We start from the raw sequence: 15,028 nt of genomic DNA on the forward strand, positions 1-15,028 counted from the left end.
GAGTTTCAGACACTGTCTATCATGGTAAAACCATGAAGCAAGTATCTAAAAGCATTGGTGTAGCCTATTAAATCTAATTTAACCAGGCCCATTTAAATAATTTAGAATTTTATTGTTTTTGTATAATTTGTTTCGTTTGTTTAAGATCTTGTATAAATTGTTTAAGATAATTGCATAATTTGTTTTGCATTTTTTTGCACAGCAAAATCTTGACTGTTAAATTGTGTTAATCAAACTCTTTGAATGTAAAATGGAAATCCCGAGTTTTAGCCTATAAAGTGTGCTCTTGTTCTGTTTTTTCTAAATAAAGTTGTGATCTGGAACAACTTCATTCTTTTATTTCAATTTATAGTAACATTTTATTTGTCTTTTATGGCTATGGTTACCTAATCATAAAAAAAAGTAATTAATTATTTGAAGTCGCTGAAGTTCGGCCAGGTAATTAGCCACTTCAAATGCAATGCGGAAAAATAGGGTTTTTAACAGCCAGGATGTGACAATATATCAGCAAGAGTTTCCTCTATGCAGTGGTTTCTCCTGCACTGTCTGCTACAACACCTGGACACCCCTGGAAACTATGCCAGACTTCTTTTAATTGATTTTAGCTCCGCCTTTAACACAATCCAGCGCCATCAGGTAATCAAGAAACTATAGCACCTCCAAGTTCCAACACCACTAATCCACTGGATCAATAACTTCCTCTCCAACAGACCAAAAGCAGTAAGGTTTGACAGTTCACTCTCACCCACCATTATTCTCAATACCGGTGCTCCACAGGGGTGCGTACTCAGTCCATTTCTCTACACCCTCTATACAAACGACTGGCAAAGTCCATTCACCACTACCCTCTACTTCAAATATGCAGATGACACAGCCATCCTCGCACTTCTCAATAACAACGACTCTCTGCCTATCAACATTCCATGTCCCAGTTTAGCACATGGTGCAACAATAACTTTCTCTACCTTAACATCTCAAAAACTAAAGAACTGCTCATTAGCCCACCCAAAACACTGGTCCATCCCCCCAGTCTCACCATCAAAGGAGAGAAGGTAGAGGTGGTGGAGTCTTTCAGATACCTTGGCATTACACTGGACAATAACCTCAGCTTCAATCAGCATACCATGGACATCTACAAACGTTGTCAACAGAGACTTACAGCCATCCGTAAACTAAGACACCTGTCTGTCCAACCCCATCTTCTCCTCCTGTACCGTAGCATTATTGAGACAGTTCTTCTGTATGGTACTATCTGTTTTTTCCATATGCTTACTGTGGCAAGTGAGTGCCACCCCTCCTGGTTAAAAACACACTCACGGGAGACAACCGTTTTCGTTATTAGCGCTGCCGTGCTATTTTATTCAAACTCTCGTCTTTTTCAGACAATTCTTAAACTCAAAAAGGTTTCGTAGCCGTCTTGTCACCGGCGCTCGTCCTCCTCTCCGGCTTCCGGTCTCACTTTTAAAAACCCCAGGCTCACTGTTGAAAGCAATCAGAGGCAATCAGCGCAATTAAACAATTGACAATTATCGGCGCTGATTACCTCCAGCTGACAGTTGTGACGAAGGATCCGAGAGCCGCTCCTCTCACACTCTCTCTCTCTGCAGCCGACGCTCAAACCACGCCCACCCCACCACATACCCCCACCGCCCGACTTAGGCCGGGGAGCCCCCCCCCCCCCTCCTGGGGGCGAGAGAGGAAGTCCGCCACGACCATCCGTGCACCCGGTCTATGGATCACCTTGAAGTTAAAAGGCTGCAAAGCCAGATACCACCGAGTGATCCGGGCGTTGGTATCCTTCATGCGGTGGAGCCATTGTAGGGGGGCATGGTCCGAACAGAGGGTGAATGGGCGACCCAGAAGGTAATAACGGAGGGCTCCGACCGCCCACCGAATGGCGAGGCACTCTTTCTCCACCGTGCTGTGCTTCGCCTCCCGTTGTGACAGTTTTCGGCTAATGTACAGCACGGGGAGGTCGACTCCCTCCACCTGCTGGGTCAAAACCGCCCCCAGCCCTCTGTCCGACGCATCGGTCTGCAAAACAAAAGGGAGAGAGAAGTTAGGTGTGAACAAGAGCGGCTCCCCACAGAGAGCTTCTTTTACCCTCTCAAACGCCCGCTGGCACGGTTCCGTCCACTGGACCGGATCTGAGGCACCTTTTTGGGTTAAGTCAGTTAGGGGGCTGGTTAGCTCCGAAAATGCCAGGATGAATCTTCTGTAATAGCCGGCCAACCCCAAGAACCTCCTTACCTCTTTTTTAGGACAGGCCGCACCTGTCCACTTCCCAAGTGGTACCCCAAATACCGTACCTCCGCTCGGCCAATAGCACACTTCTTTGGGTTAGCCGTGAGCTCTGCCTGCCTTAAGGATTCGAGCACTGCCCCCACATGCTGCAAATGCTGCTCCCAACTGCTGCTATGGATAATGACGTCATCCAGATAGGCAGCAGCATATCCAGCATGTGGACGCAATACCCGATCCATTAGGCGCTGGAAGGTGGCCGGGGCTCCGAATAACCCAAATGGAAGTGTCCTGAATTGGTACAAACCATCTGGAGCGAAGAAAGCCGTTTTTTCCTTAGATTTGGCAGATAAGGGAATCTGCCAGTAACCCTTGGTTAAATCCAGCGTCGAAAAAAATTGAGCCGTGCCAAGCCGATCCAAGAGCTCGTCGACCCGAGGCATTGGATAAGCATCAAACCGTGACACTTCATTTACTTTTCTATAATCCACACAGAAGCAAATAGACCCATCAGGCTTACCTACCAGCACAATGGGGCTACTCCAGGGACTGTGGGATTCCTCTATTACCCCCAGCTCTAGCATTGCCTTTATCTCTGCCTGAACCAATTTCTTTTTGTGTTCCGGCAACCTATAGGGGCGGGTCCGCACCGTCACCCCCGGGGAAGTGTCAATGTGGTGGTGTATGAGATGCGTGCGTCCTGGTATGGGGGAAAACACATCAGCAAAACGCTTTTGCAACAAGGCAAGGTCTGCTCTCTGATTCGGTGAGAGATGGTCATCTGAAAGGGTTGAGATCTGATTGGGTGAATTTGGTACCTCCGGCCCCAGCTCATCTCTCTCCTTATCCACCGTAACCAGAGAGACAGCCACCACCTCCTTCCACGCTTTCAGGAGATTGAGGTAATAAATCTGTTTTGCCCCCTCTCTATCAGTACGCTCTACCTCATAGTCAACCTCCCCCACTCGCCGTGTGACCGCAAAGGGCCCTTCCCACTTGGCGAGTAATTTATAACTAGAGGTAGGGAGTAACACAAGAACTTTATCTCCCGGTGAAAATTGCCGTAGTTTAGCTCCTCTGTCGTAGTGCTGTTGCTGACGTGCCTGCGCCTCGAGCAAATTCTCCCGTGACAACTTACCCAGTGTATGGAGTTTTGCTCGCAGGTCCAGCACGTATTGTAATTCATTTTTACTAGGACTCGGACCCTCCTCCCAGTTTTCTTTAACTAGGTCCAATATCCCCCGGGGTTTCCTACCGAACAGTAGTTCAAAGGGAGAAAATCCCGTGGAGGCCTGGGGAACCTCCCGCACTGCAAACACCAGAGGAGATAACCACTTATCCCAATTACGGCTATCCTCATGAACGAACTTCCGGATCATAGACTTCAACGTTCTATTAAAACGTTCAACCAGCCCATCCGTTTGGGGATGGTACACGCTGGTTCTAATAGATTGAATGCCCAATAACCCGTACAGCTCACGTAGTGTGCGTGACATAAACTGTGTGCCCTGGTCAGTCAGAATCTCTTTCGGGATTCCGACTCGGGAGATTATTTGAAACAATGCCTGCGCAACACTTTTTGCCGAAATGCTGCGCAAAGGAACTGCTTCGGGATACCTTGTCGCATAATCCACCAGAACTAACACGAAACGGTATCCCTGCGTGTTCCGATCAAATAGCCCGATGAGGTCCATCCTCACTCTCTCAAAAGGGACCTCCATTAGCGGAAGGGGGCGCAACGGCGCTTTTGGTTTAGCCGGGGAATTTACTAGTTGGCATTCAGGGCACGACGCACACCACCGACGCACGTCGGCCCAAATGCCCGGCCAATAGAAACGGGCCATTATCCGGTTCAGTGTTTTCTCATACCCTAAATGACCAGCTATGGGGTTAAAATGAGCCGTCTGAAAAACAATTTCCCGAGAGCTTTTAGGCACCAGCAATTGGGTGATTTCCTCATTAGTCTGAGTGTCACGACACACTTTGTATAACCTATCCCGAATTATTACAAAATACGGGTGAGTGAGTGTTGCATCAGGGCGCACCTGTTGACCATCAATGGACATCACGCGGTCAAAGGCAAAGCGTAGGGTGTCATCACGAGACTGCTCGAGTGGGAAATCCTCCATGGGGCGAAACACCGGTACCTGCGGAGTCTCCCCCGGAGGCTCCACTGGTGCCGGCTCCCCCTCTGCCGCGTCGGACGACCCTGCGTCACCGCTGACAGCAGCACACACATCACACAGCCCTACCCTTCGTGAACGCACCCCCCCTACCTTACCAGCTGCCTGGCGGAACCCCGGCCAATCAGTGCCTAAAATCGGAGGGTGCGAGAGGCGGGAGCTAACCGCAGCCTTTATTTTATGTTTTTTCCCTTGACACCGAATTTCCACTGAGACGATAGGGTACTCGTGTAAATCCCCATGCACACACCTTACAGATACCCTTGATGCTTCTAACAACGCCTCGGGTCGAACCAGGCTTTGTCGAATCATGGTCTGCATAGCCCCTGAGTCCAACAGCGCCTGGTGTTCACTCCCTTGAATCCTTACCGGAATACAGTACGCTCCGTCTGGGTCGGGAGTGGAGGTGGGCGGGCCGACAACACGAACCACCTGCCCCACCTCCATGAGCGGGCACTCGCGGCGCAGGTGACCCGGTTGTCCGCACCGCCAACACCCCGGTCCGGGCGACTGAGGAGCTCTCTGGGTCGAACCCCGCCGCCACTGAGCCTGGGGCTGGGGAAACAGAAAAAAAAGGGTTGTTGCGGGAAAATGAGGGGGTTTGGGCACGGGGAAGGGAGGAAGAAAGGGGGGGAGGAAGGGAACGAGGAAGGGCTCTCCTGCGCGGAGCCGAGTCTGCCCGTCCTTGCTGCTGCTGCTGCTGCTGCTGCTGTGACTGGCCGCGGGGGTAGAGCGCCATGTGGTCCTCCGCCAGGGTGACGGCGGCCGCCAACCCGGTCGGCCGATGGCACCTCACCCAATTCGCCGTCTCCCCCGGGAGGCCATCGATAAAACGTTCAAGGGTCACCAGCTCCACCACCCCGTCGGCTGACCGGAGTTCCGGTCGCAGCCACCGACGCGCCATGTCCAGCAGTCGTATGCGAACGGCCGGTCCTCTCCTGCCAGGGCCGTCTCCCGGAACCGTCGCCGGTGCTCTTCCGGGCTGTATCCCAGGCGGTCTAGGACCGCCTTCTTCAAGTTGGCGTAGACCGCCCGCGCTGTGGGGGGTAAGCTGTGTGCAGCTTGTTGTGCTTCCCCAGTTAAGAGGGGCAGGAGGCGGACGACCCACTCCTCCTCCGACCATTGACTCACCCTCGCTGCCACCTCAAACCCCTCAACGAATGCCTCCTCGTCGTCCTCCCGGGTCATCTTGGGCAGATGGAGAGCTACGGGGGGTCCGGTCTGTCGCTCTCGGGAGCTGGTTTCTCCCACAGCCGCCAGCTGCAGTAGAGCCTGAGTCTGGAGGGAGGTCTGTGCCCGCAGAGCCTCAAGTTGTTCGGCGTGCATCGCCGCCTGCCTCTCCTGCATCGCCGCCATCCCCTCCAGCATCCTCGCCAGCGCTACCACCGGTTGTGCCGTTTCCCCCTGCTCCTGGCTGTGCTCCATGTTGTCTCCTCTGTGTAATGTGTTTAAACTACGCCCCCGCACGGGCCACCACTGTGGCAAGTGAGTGCCACCCCTCCTGGTTAAAAACACACTCACGGGAGACAACCGTTTTCGTTATTAGCACTGCCGTGCTATTTTATTCAAACTCTCGTCTTTTTCAGACAATTCTTAAACTCAAAAAGGTTTCGTAGCCGTCTTGTCACCGGCGCTCGTCCTCCTCTCCGGCTTCCGGAGGCTCACTGTTGAAAGCAATCAGAGGCAATCAGCGCAATTAAACAATTGACAATTATCGGCGCTGATTACTTCCAGCTGACAGTTGTGACGAAGGATCCGAGAGCCGCTCCTCTCACACTCTCTCTCTCTGCAGCCAACGCTCAAACCACGCCCACCCCACCACACTTACCGTCATCAATAAGAATAAACTCTTAAAGCTAACTCATTTAGCAAGCAAACTCATTGGTATTCCCACCCCCAACTTATCCGATTGTGTCACCTCATCCCTGATCCGCAAAGCACTCACAATCACACATGACCCAGACCACCCACTCCACCAGCTCTTTACCCCCCTTCCTTCTGGCCGTAGGTATAGACTACACATGTGCAGAAAGGGCTGAAGCAAGAGCAAGAGCTTTGTTCCCAAAGCCATACAAGCTTTAAATAAGTAACCTCTTAAGTTACAAGTAATCCAGTCTGTGGTGTGTAGAGAGTGTCAATCCATGCCTTCTGTCTCTGTTGTGTGACCCCCTGTAATTAAGTGTTCCTGTAAATCCTGTATTTTGTATAATTCTGTATGTCTTACCTGTTTTTGTTATGTATGCACCTATTGCGGAAAAGAATTTCCTCCTTGAGGACAAATAAACTATCTATCTATCTATCTAATCATTGCAATATTAATAATTTATTGATTATATTTTTCCTAAACATAAATATTCTCAGTTAAATGTGCAGGGCGAGACATGGTGAAAAAGGGTCACTGACAATATAACGATTAGGAATTATTTGTTTAAGACAGGTGTAGCACTTTGGTTCATGTTTGATAGGCGTAGTAGTCCGACTCCTATCTTTTTGAAATTTAGGTTCCTAGGAGAGAACAGTAGAGTTTGCTCTGTAGGTAAGTTTTAGTCCTCAGTTCTACGATACAAATAAAGACTTATCCCCTAATTTACTAAGGCAGGCGCAAACCAGGTAGATTTAAAAATAATTTTTATGTTTGCGCCTAAATTAAAATATGCTTTCACTGGGCGGTAAATAATGTGATTAAATAAGCTGTTTTTCCTTTAGCACAGGGGTTCTCAGCCTTTTGTAGACCAACGACCCCCTATGGAAAGTTCAAGTCCCATACTGGGGGTGGTCCTGGATGACCAACTGGACCTCAAGGAGCACATCAAGGCAACATCAAGGTCCTGCAGATTCTGTACAACATCAGAAGGATTCGACCATACCTGACGATGCACTCCACCCAACTGCTCATCCAGGCTACGGTGACCCTCTCGCCTTGATTACTGCAACTCTCTCCTTGCAAGCCTGCCAGCTTGTGCCATACAGCCACTACAGATGATTCAGAATGCCGCTGCCCGACTCATCTACAACCTTCCCAAATTCTCCCACGTCACTCCTCTGCTGCGATCACTCCACTGGCTACCGGTTGCTGCCAGGATCCGGTTCAAAGCCCTGACCCTTGCCTACACTGCCGCCAACAGGACAGCCCCCATCTACTTGCAGGACATGATTCGATCCTATGTCCCTGCTCGACCACTCCGGCAGCACGGCACCTTGTAACCCCTCCCACCCGACCAAAGGGATCACAGAGCTTCTCCACCCTAGCTCCCCAGTGGTGGAACGAACTCCCTGTCCCTCTCAGAACCTCCCCCTCACTACCCATCTTCCGCCTTGGCCTGAAGACTCATCTCTTCAGACTATACCTAGACTAACCACCACCACGCTGTATATTGCACTCTAAATCCCCCCCCACCCCCTTTTTCATGACACTTGTTACATGTTGCCCCATCCCAGCACTTTTTGGTAATTTGTATTTGTCCTAATACTGTAGCTTATTCTTCTGCCTAGTTGGCATTGCAGAGGTTAGGTCTGAATAGTGTTCACTGTGTGAACTTAACTGTGTTCTTGGCTAGAAATAGCTGTACAAAATAAGTATTATATCTTACTGAACCTGTGTTTAGTAGTTGTCTATGACCATGAAATGCACTTTTTATACGTCGCTTTGGATAAAAGCGTCTGCCAAATAAATGTAATGTAATGTAATGTAATCTTACCCGTGGACCTGTCAGAAGCAGCTTCGCCTCCCTGTCCTGAGGTGCCGCCAGAGGCCACAGCTCCGCTGCTCGGTCCAGCTGGAGCCTGCTGCCCAGTCACTTTGCCCAGAGAGCCCTTCAGAAGGGGCTCCCCTACAGAGCCACAGCGGGCCCTCCAGCTGACTGCCCCTGCTGCCAGCAGCAGCAGCCGCGGGCCCTCGGGATAAGTGGCTCCCATCGCCAGCAGCCAAAGCTGCGGGCCCTCTTGATGGGTGGCAATTGCCGCCTTCCCTGCCTTGTGGAGCTGCCAGAGACTTCCCCTCCACCGCCTCCTGTAGCGGCGAGCCCTCCAGAGGATCCCTTGCCGCCACCTCCTGATGCCGCGAGGCTCCCAGCAGATGAGGAGCCCCCACATCCTGCCACAGCAGGCCCTCCGGATGAGGAGCTCCTGCTGCCTCCTTTTGCTTTGAGTCCTCCTGAGGCTCCGTGTCCCCTGTCCTCTTCAGGCTTCCATCTAAAAGCTACCACCGCATCGCCAGCCCCATGGACGCACTCTAGACATGGAGGCCATGCAGCTTGCTGTAACCGGCCTGCCAGCAGGGTCTCCCTTGCCATTTCAGACTGCTCCTCCTTTGTCGTTGCCAGGGGGGATAAATGTGGTGCCAGGGGGCAGCACCGGCCCTACAGACAGGTATGGCCATAGCTGTGGTTCATCAATTACATCAGCTGTGGCCTATTACCTAACTATGAGCTCAAAGAGGCTTGGCTCCCAGGCCTAGAGGAGAGGTGTTTGGGAGCTGGGGAATGCAGTGTGGTGGGTATGTGCCAGTGTTTTGTGGTTTTGGTTGCCAGTTTGGCCATTCCTTTTGTTCTTGACGATTTCTACTGTTTTAGTGTTTTGGGACCAATAAAAGGTAAGCCAACACTACTTTCATGTCACTTCCTGTCTATTCACCACGTGAGCAGTGGGCACCCCCAGCCCTACCTCACAACACACACCCAAAAAGGTGGTTTCAAAGGTGAGTTTTAATAACATTCATAATACACATTTTCTTAAAAACAATATATTTTAATAATATGCTCTGAGGAAACCTCCTGTTCAGATTAAACTCAATTCATTTTACATTATGCATAATATATAAAGTATAAAATTTTTATTCAGAATGCTTGTCTATATCCTCCTTCTACCACTCTGCCCTAATGCATTGCCTTCCTTCACATCGTCCCTGTAAAGCCATATGTTCTGTATCTTTTAATATGTCTTAGTTATCTACAGCATGCCCCTGACATTTAACTCATTTAAAAAGAAGTTCACGATACAAATGATTTTGTCGTAATTTTTTGATATAAGCATACAACTGTTTTATAAACAAAATATGCATATGGCCAGCATTTTTTATTTGTCTGGCAAACTGAAAACTAAGCGGTCACCAAAACTTTATAGCAGCAACTATGACCTCTAGCACTGATTGAGAGCACTACTTAATCCATGAATGTAATTATTTAAATAATATCATGAAATTATTGTTTATGAATTGGTTTAACTGGCAGGATGCAACATCTGAGCTATATTATGGAAATAGGTAGATAGCCTCAGATTGCATTCCTGCTGGTGTTATATATAATAAACAAGCCTTAAATTCTTAAAAATATTCAGCTGCTTCTGCTCTTGGCTGTCAAACCCAAATTTTATTTTAAGATCAACTTCTGGTCACATTATTAATTGTGCTTATAATGGCTGATGTGGATTATCCAGCAAATAAAAAGTGAATGTTGCAAATTTTGATAACTAGGGCAGAACTAGAGGAGGTAATTGAAGTAGAATCTGTACTTTCTGGTGTACATACTCTCCTCCCTCCATAGAAGCTAGCTGGGATAGGACGATTCCAAGGCCCTGAAAGGGGTCCTCAAAAAATATTACAACAGAATTTTCTGGGGTGGTGGGGCCCAATGTGTTATCTTTTCTTCGGCCCAAAATCCCTGGCAGCACCCCTACTTACCTGTAAGGTGTGTGGATTGGCCAGTATGGTGGACAGAGTGAGTGAAATGCGCCAGCCAAATGAAACAATGTGCAAAAAAAAAAGTCATTGAATTTCCATGACAACATTACAACTTCCCTTGTTCACCTGTTAGTGGTTGTCATTCATTGGTCTGTGAAACGGCAGGTAGAAGACCTCAGCAGGGTCTAATGGCAGAGTACACACATTTAATCATAACGAAATGACTACTGTAAACCACAAAAGAGGAGAGTTGTACCTATGTAATCATAGAAATGCAGTTAGCCAGCATTAATACAGAACAGCATGTAAAAACAAGAGTAAGATCAGTTCACCCCTTGTTTTTCTCACTTATCATTTCTCAGGTCTCCTGTAAACCTCAGGAGGACTGTAACTGCAGAAGCTATTCCCAGCAGGCAATACTGTCCCATGCTGTACATGTCAGTTTTGCAATGTGGAAAATACAAAAGAAGGCTAATGCTTGCCGGCTCCTGTTCAATTGCTTCACAATTAGAATTATTTGGCACAAACAACTGACAACATATGCCATAAAAGTGCACCTTTGCATTAAAACCTTTTATTAATATAAAGATTTCACAAGCTTTAGAAATATATTTGATTATATGCTTTTTTTTGTACATTTTAATACAGTGCAGTAAACCAGCATTTCTGAGTATGCAGCGGGAGAGTAGTGCTTGCTTAATCTTTTTTCTTTTTACGTTTGGACTGCGTGAACACAAGACGTGGCTACCTTGGTATATTCTCTTCCTGTAACACCTGACAACAGTATTAGCTTTAAGCAGGACTGGTCAGGAAATACTGGACACAATTTTCCTCCAGACCAAATAAAAGGGATGACGTCCCCTTGGCTGGCCCACATTAGTTCAACTATTTTGATTTCCCGTCATCCTCCTCCTCTAAAAGTGCGGAGCGGATGCCCAACTTATTTAGTTCTTCCACGAGGTCCCCGTTCTGATGCATCTGAAGAAGGATGTCGCAGCCGCCCACAAATTCCCCGTTGAAGAAGACTTGCGGGATTGTTGGCCAGTTGGAGAAGGCTTTCACCCCTAACAGACACAGTAAGGGGTGGTAGCAAGTTAACGTAAAGCAGCCATTCGTGTGCACCCAACAAACTCAAATTATGCTCTTGTATTTACCTATACAAAGTTGACACGCAACATTACATTTTATGCGTTACTGATAACACAAAACGAGTTAATATTGCCAAATATGGTAACAAATACGCCACGCGCCTATGTAGTACCAGCTTTGATATTACGAGTACGATGTACATTTTACCTTGTAGAGTGAACAAATGGACAGAAATTCAAGTGGTTTCGTAGAACTGAGTGGAGACAATAGGTAATACTTAAAATGGTTTGAAAACCCAGCACCCACCCATCAGCGTTTCTTCTGTAATCTATCTTGTTGACGCCTATAAATCCAGCTGCACTTCACTGATAACATAACTAACGTTAGCTTCGTAGCTAACGTTAAAGGATGGGCCAACTTCAATTTATGGCCGGGTGGCAGGAATTTATAAATGTAGCTAACATTGCAATCTAGCAACAGGTTTACCACATGACTGCAAGCCAACGAGCCTAGCTAGCTATCTGGACGTTTGTGAAGTAGCTACTTCGCCAACGTTAACTAACTCGCAGGTCAGCTCCTTTGCTATCGATAGCAAAATCCAAACTAGAAGCTAAAATTAGTTGCCAAGATAATGTACATTTGTGACCTTAACTTATTTTATTTAACCTTTATTTAACCAGGAAAACCACACTGAGATCGAAATCTCTTTTGCAAGGGGGACCTGCCATAAAACACAGCTACACAAAACAGTAGACAAAGGAGTTATAAACATCAAATGAATAATAAAACTTTTAAATTTACAATTAATTCTGTAGTTATAACTAGCAAGGAACCAGCTACGGTTATATGAGAAACACGAAAGGCAGCCAACTGGTTCGCTAAGTAATCCAGGTAAATTAGACTAACGTTAGCAAATAGGTCTAGTGAAACACAATGCTATGCTTGCTAATGTTACTGACCTTCCCTGAGGTCCTGGTCGTCCAACACGTTGTATGCACCGTACTTGTCCACTCCATGCATCCTTAGGATCTGGACTACAGCGTTGCTGAAGCCGCACATGGGCTGGGCAGGCGTCCCTTTCATAAACACAACTACCTTGTCCTTCTTTACCATCTCTGCAAAGTCCTTCTTCTTCCCGGCAGCAGCACACAGTAATCTGGTTGAGGAATAAGACACATGCCCATCAATTCGCAACCCTGTCCAGCAGACAGATCCCACCCGCAAACACCTTATTGTTGAGCTGACTAGCGTGTTCATTACGGCCCTCTGCCTGCAGTTAATCGCTGAAAAACTATGATAATTCGGTTGTATATTTTCAGTAAATACCGATATGTAACAGATACACGCAGACCGGGGTCATGCTAAACTGGAAACAGACAAGGAAATGCAGGTCATTTCCGAACACATGCTTCACTCCTGTTCCCTCATTGGTTTATAAATAAATCAATCATTGCTTGATGACGAATTTAAACCAATGGGTTAAACGAATAACAAATGGATTCTTTGTAAGCAGTTATTAGCAGATAACAATAGCAGATTGTGTTGTTTATATCTACGCATATAGCGGTCTCCTATTTTCATTTTTAGAAAACCTTAACCAAAAAGTAATAAAAAAATATATATATCCCGTATGGCGTCAGTAATGCATGTCGTCATTTCCGTTAAAAACACTATTTAAACATGGCGCTTAACGCCAGGTATTTTGTTTGCTCTTACGTAAATTTATCATTGTTAATGTTAAACAAAACAAAAGTTTGACTTTAATCTGCGCAGTCTTTAATCTACTCTGCCCCACGGTGCAGATGGTGCTTTCAGTAGGCCTACGTTGTTACTCATCTTTTTGAGTTTACTGAACGACCCGACTAACCTGCCATCGATTGAAAGTCTGGCTTGCCACGCAGGTACTATTTTGTTATCCAATTAATTTATCGATCGTGGTATCACTTGTACACTTGCAGTCCTGCATTGTTGTCCATGCGAGGCAATTCGTTTGGATCGAATCAGGATTGCATAAACTAGATGAAAGAAGCTAAGGCGTGACTACTTGAGTTACTGTAGTTTCACGTGCGATGTTCTTTTGACAGTAACCTTTACGGCCTGTTTCCACGGCGGTGGCGGACTGTCGTGTACCGTGACCTATCGAAAAACAGGCAGATTAAAGTTTTGAGCAGCAAGATATTGCTTTTGGTAGCAAGATTAACCAAACGCACTTGAAGCTGCCACATACGTTTCTGTTCAACTTGAAGTTTAAAATTCATTCTCTGATCGCTTTCTCTCTTTTGCAGGAAAGTTTTTTCTTTCTCAGAAGTAGTTGGCCGAAGAGAAGCTCACGTTGTTGCATTGGGATGACAATTTACTTAAGATTACTGTGTCTTTACTGTTTTAATTCACATATGTGTATATATTCACGTTGTTTCTCTTCAAACTAAGCAACAGCCACTCTTGAATATTGAACGAGCAACATACTGGTTAGCCTGATCCCTGTGGTGATGCGCTGCCCTATTGCCAGCGGCAAATACATTACCTCTTAAGGTTGCAGTGTGCAGTTTAACTTTGATTCCTTGTCTTCATATCTGAATGTAATTGAAATGCCGTGCTAGGAAAAGGAAGAATTGTAAATGGGACTGTTGAAAATGAGTCGCAAGTTTGAATATTTTACAATTTACTCGATTAGACAGCCACACGAAGATAGCCTACTTTTTAAAATTAGATGAGACAAAATACTTCCTTTCTGTCTTTTGGTCTTTATTTATGCTTTGGTGGTCGGTAAGATTTTTTTGCTTTTAGTTACTGAAAACAAATTGCCTTAATGTGTGGTTTCCTTTAATGACCTGCAGAATGGTTCTTATGTTCTGGACACCAAGCCTCTAACCTTGGTGCTCTATTAATCAGTCAAGATTTATTTTAATCTTAAATTTAAGCTGCTTGTGTACGGAAAGGAATTTATTTCTTGTAGTGTTCTTAAATCTGAAAATGTTTCTGTATCACTAGCTGTTTTACTTGAGGATTTATGTGAAAATGAAGTTTTTAAAAAAGTCTGTTGTATTGGTGATTTTTTTTTTTCTTTTTCTCTCCCCCATTTGTAGTCTTCAATGTCACCAATAGTTGGAATTTCTGCAAAGGAATTTCATCTTCATGTTATTTTGGGTTGTAATTTTGGTATTGAAGCATTGGCACTAGAACTGGGAGGCTTTCCTAGCTTTACTGTGGAATCAAATATTATGGTTTCAGTTTTCCCAAATCTATGGAAAATTAGCTGATTATTGGATAATATGTCACTTGGGGTGTTTTCTGTTCAAAGCTTTGTTCTTATGAGATAGTATTACAAAATTCTGCAAAAGAGGAGGCTGATATTACTATGGCAGGAAAATGAAGACCCAGAATACTTCCCTGGGAAACTCCACTACTAATTTAATCAGTCTGAGATTCCCATACAGCATCTGGTATCTGATGGTAAGGATTTCAAACTAAAATTGATTTACTATTGAACCCCAGGGCTTTGCATTTGTATCACAGGCTTTTCCAGCTCACGATCCACTATACCACAAAACTTACTCCTGACCAATTAAAATATGCATGTATTTTAAGAGCACGTTTCCATAAAACTGTACTGAAACCTGTGCAGAAAAAAAATTTCCCCCCAGTTTTAAGTTTCAGTTGGTTCATAATGAAATTCCCTGAATGCACGAAGTGATTTCAAATGTTTGACCAGGAATGTTTGATAGGATTGACTTGGGATGGCGCGTTGCTTTGATTTGTATGATGCCTTACCTTCGAATAAAGCATTATCATTACTCCCCAATGCACCGATGTCCTTGATTTATTATTACAATGCGCG

The 15,028-nt window shown here is 46.2% G+C and overlaps 1 protein-coding gene, 1 long non-coding RNA gene and 1 other non-coding gene across 6 annotated transcripts; 2 read left to right on the forward strand and 1 right to left on the reverse strand.

Moving 5' to 3' along the window:
• Window positions 1-1,329: 1,329 nt before the first annotated feature.
• LOC118230155 (glutaredoxin-related protein 5, mitochondrial-like) lies at window positions 1,330-12,587 on the reverse strand. Of its 4 annotated transcripts, none has more exons than XM_035422968.1 (4): window positions 11,398-12,119; window positions 8,123-11,165; window positions 4,794-6,088; window positions 1,330-1,479 (listed from the first exon to the last, which is right to left on the reverse strand). In XM_035422968.1, the coding sequence occupies exons 3-4, from the start codon at window positions 5,545-5,547 to the stop codon at window positions 1,421-1,423; spliced, it is 813 nt and encodes a 270-aa protein (XP_035278859.1). In that variant the 5' UTR covers window positions 5,548-6,088; window positions 8,123-11,165; window positions 11,398-12,119; the 3' UTR covers window positions 1,330-1,420. The 4 variants fall into 4 exon arrangements, with proteins under 4 accessions (XP_035278859.1, XP_035278858.1, XP_035278861.1 ...); XM_035422967.1 differs by lacking the exon at window positions 1,330-1,479 and adding an exon at window positions 1,685-2,034; XM_035422970.1 differs by lacking the exon at window positions 1,330-1,479 and having other exon boundaries at window positions 3,147-6,088; window positions 11,398-12,116.
• Window positions 12,588-12,834: 247 nt separating this feature from the next.
• Window positions 12,835-14,992, forward strand: LOC118230156. The gene is made up of 2 exons (XR_004765801.1): window positions 12,835-13,091; window positions 13,476-14,992. It is a non-coding gene; the product is annotated as an uncharacterized LOC118230156 (long non-coding RNA).
• LOC118230901 lies at window positions 13,140-13,417 on the forward strand. Its single transcript, XR_004765948.1, has one exon.
• Window positions 14,993-15,028: the final 36 nt, after the last annotated feature.

This window comes from Anguilla anguilla, chromosome 6 (assembly GCF_013347855.1).
Source record: "Anguilla anguilla isolate fAngAng1 chromosome 6, fAngAng1.pri, whole genome shotgun sequence".
NCBI lineage: Eukaryota > Metazoa > Chordata > Actinopteri > Anguilliformes > Anguillidae > Anguilla > Anguilla anguilla.

Coding starts and splice junctions, on each gene's coding strand:
- LOC118230155 (XM_035422967.1), bottom strand. CDS start 5,547: ATGGTCGGAGGAGGAGTGGGTCGTCCGCCTCCTGCCCCTCTTAACTGG. Junction 2,035..4,793: donor ACGGAGCGTACTGTATTCCG/GTAAGGATTCAA, acceptor TTTGTTTTGCAG/ACCGATGCGTCGGACAGAGG.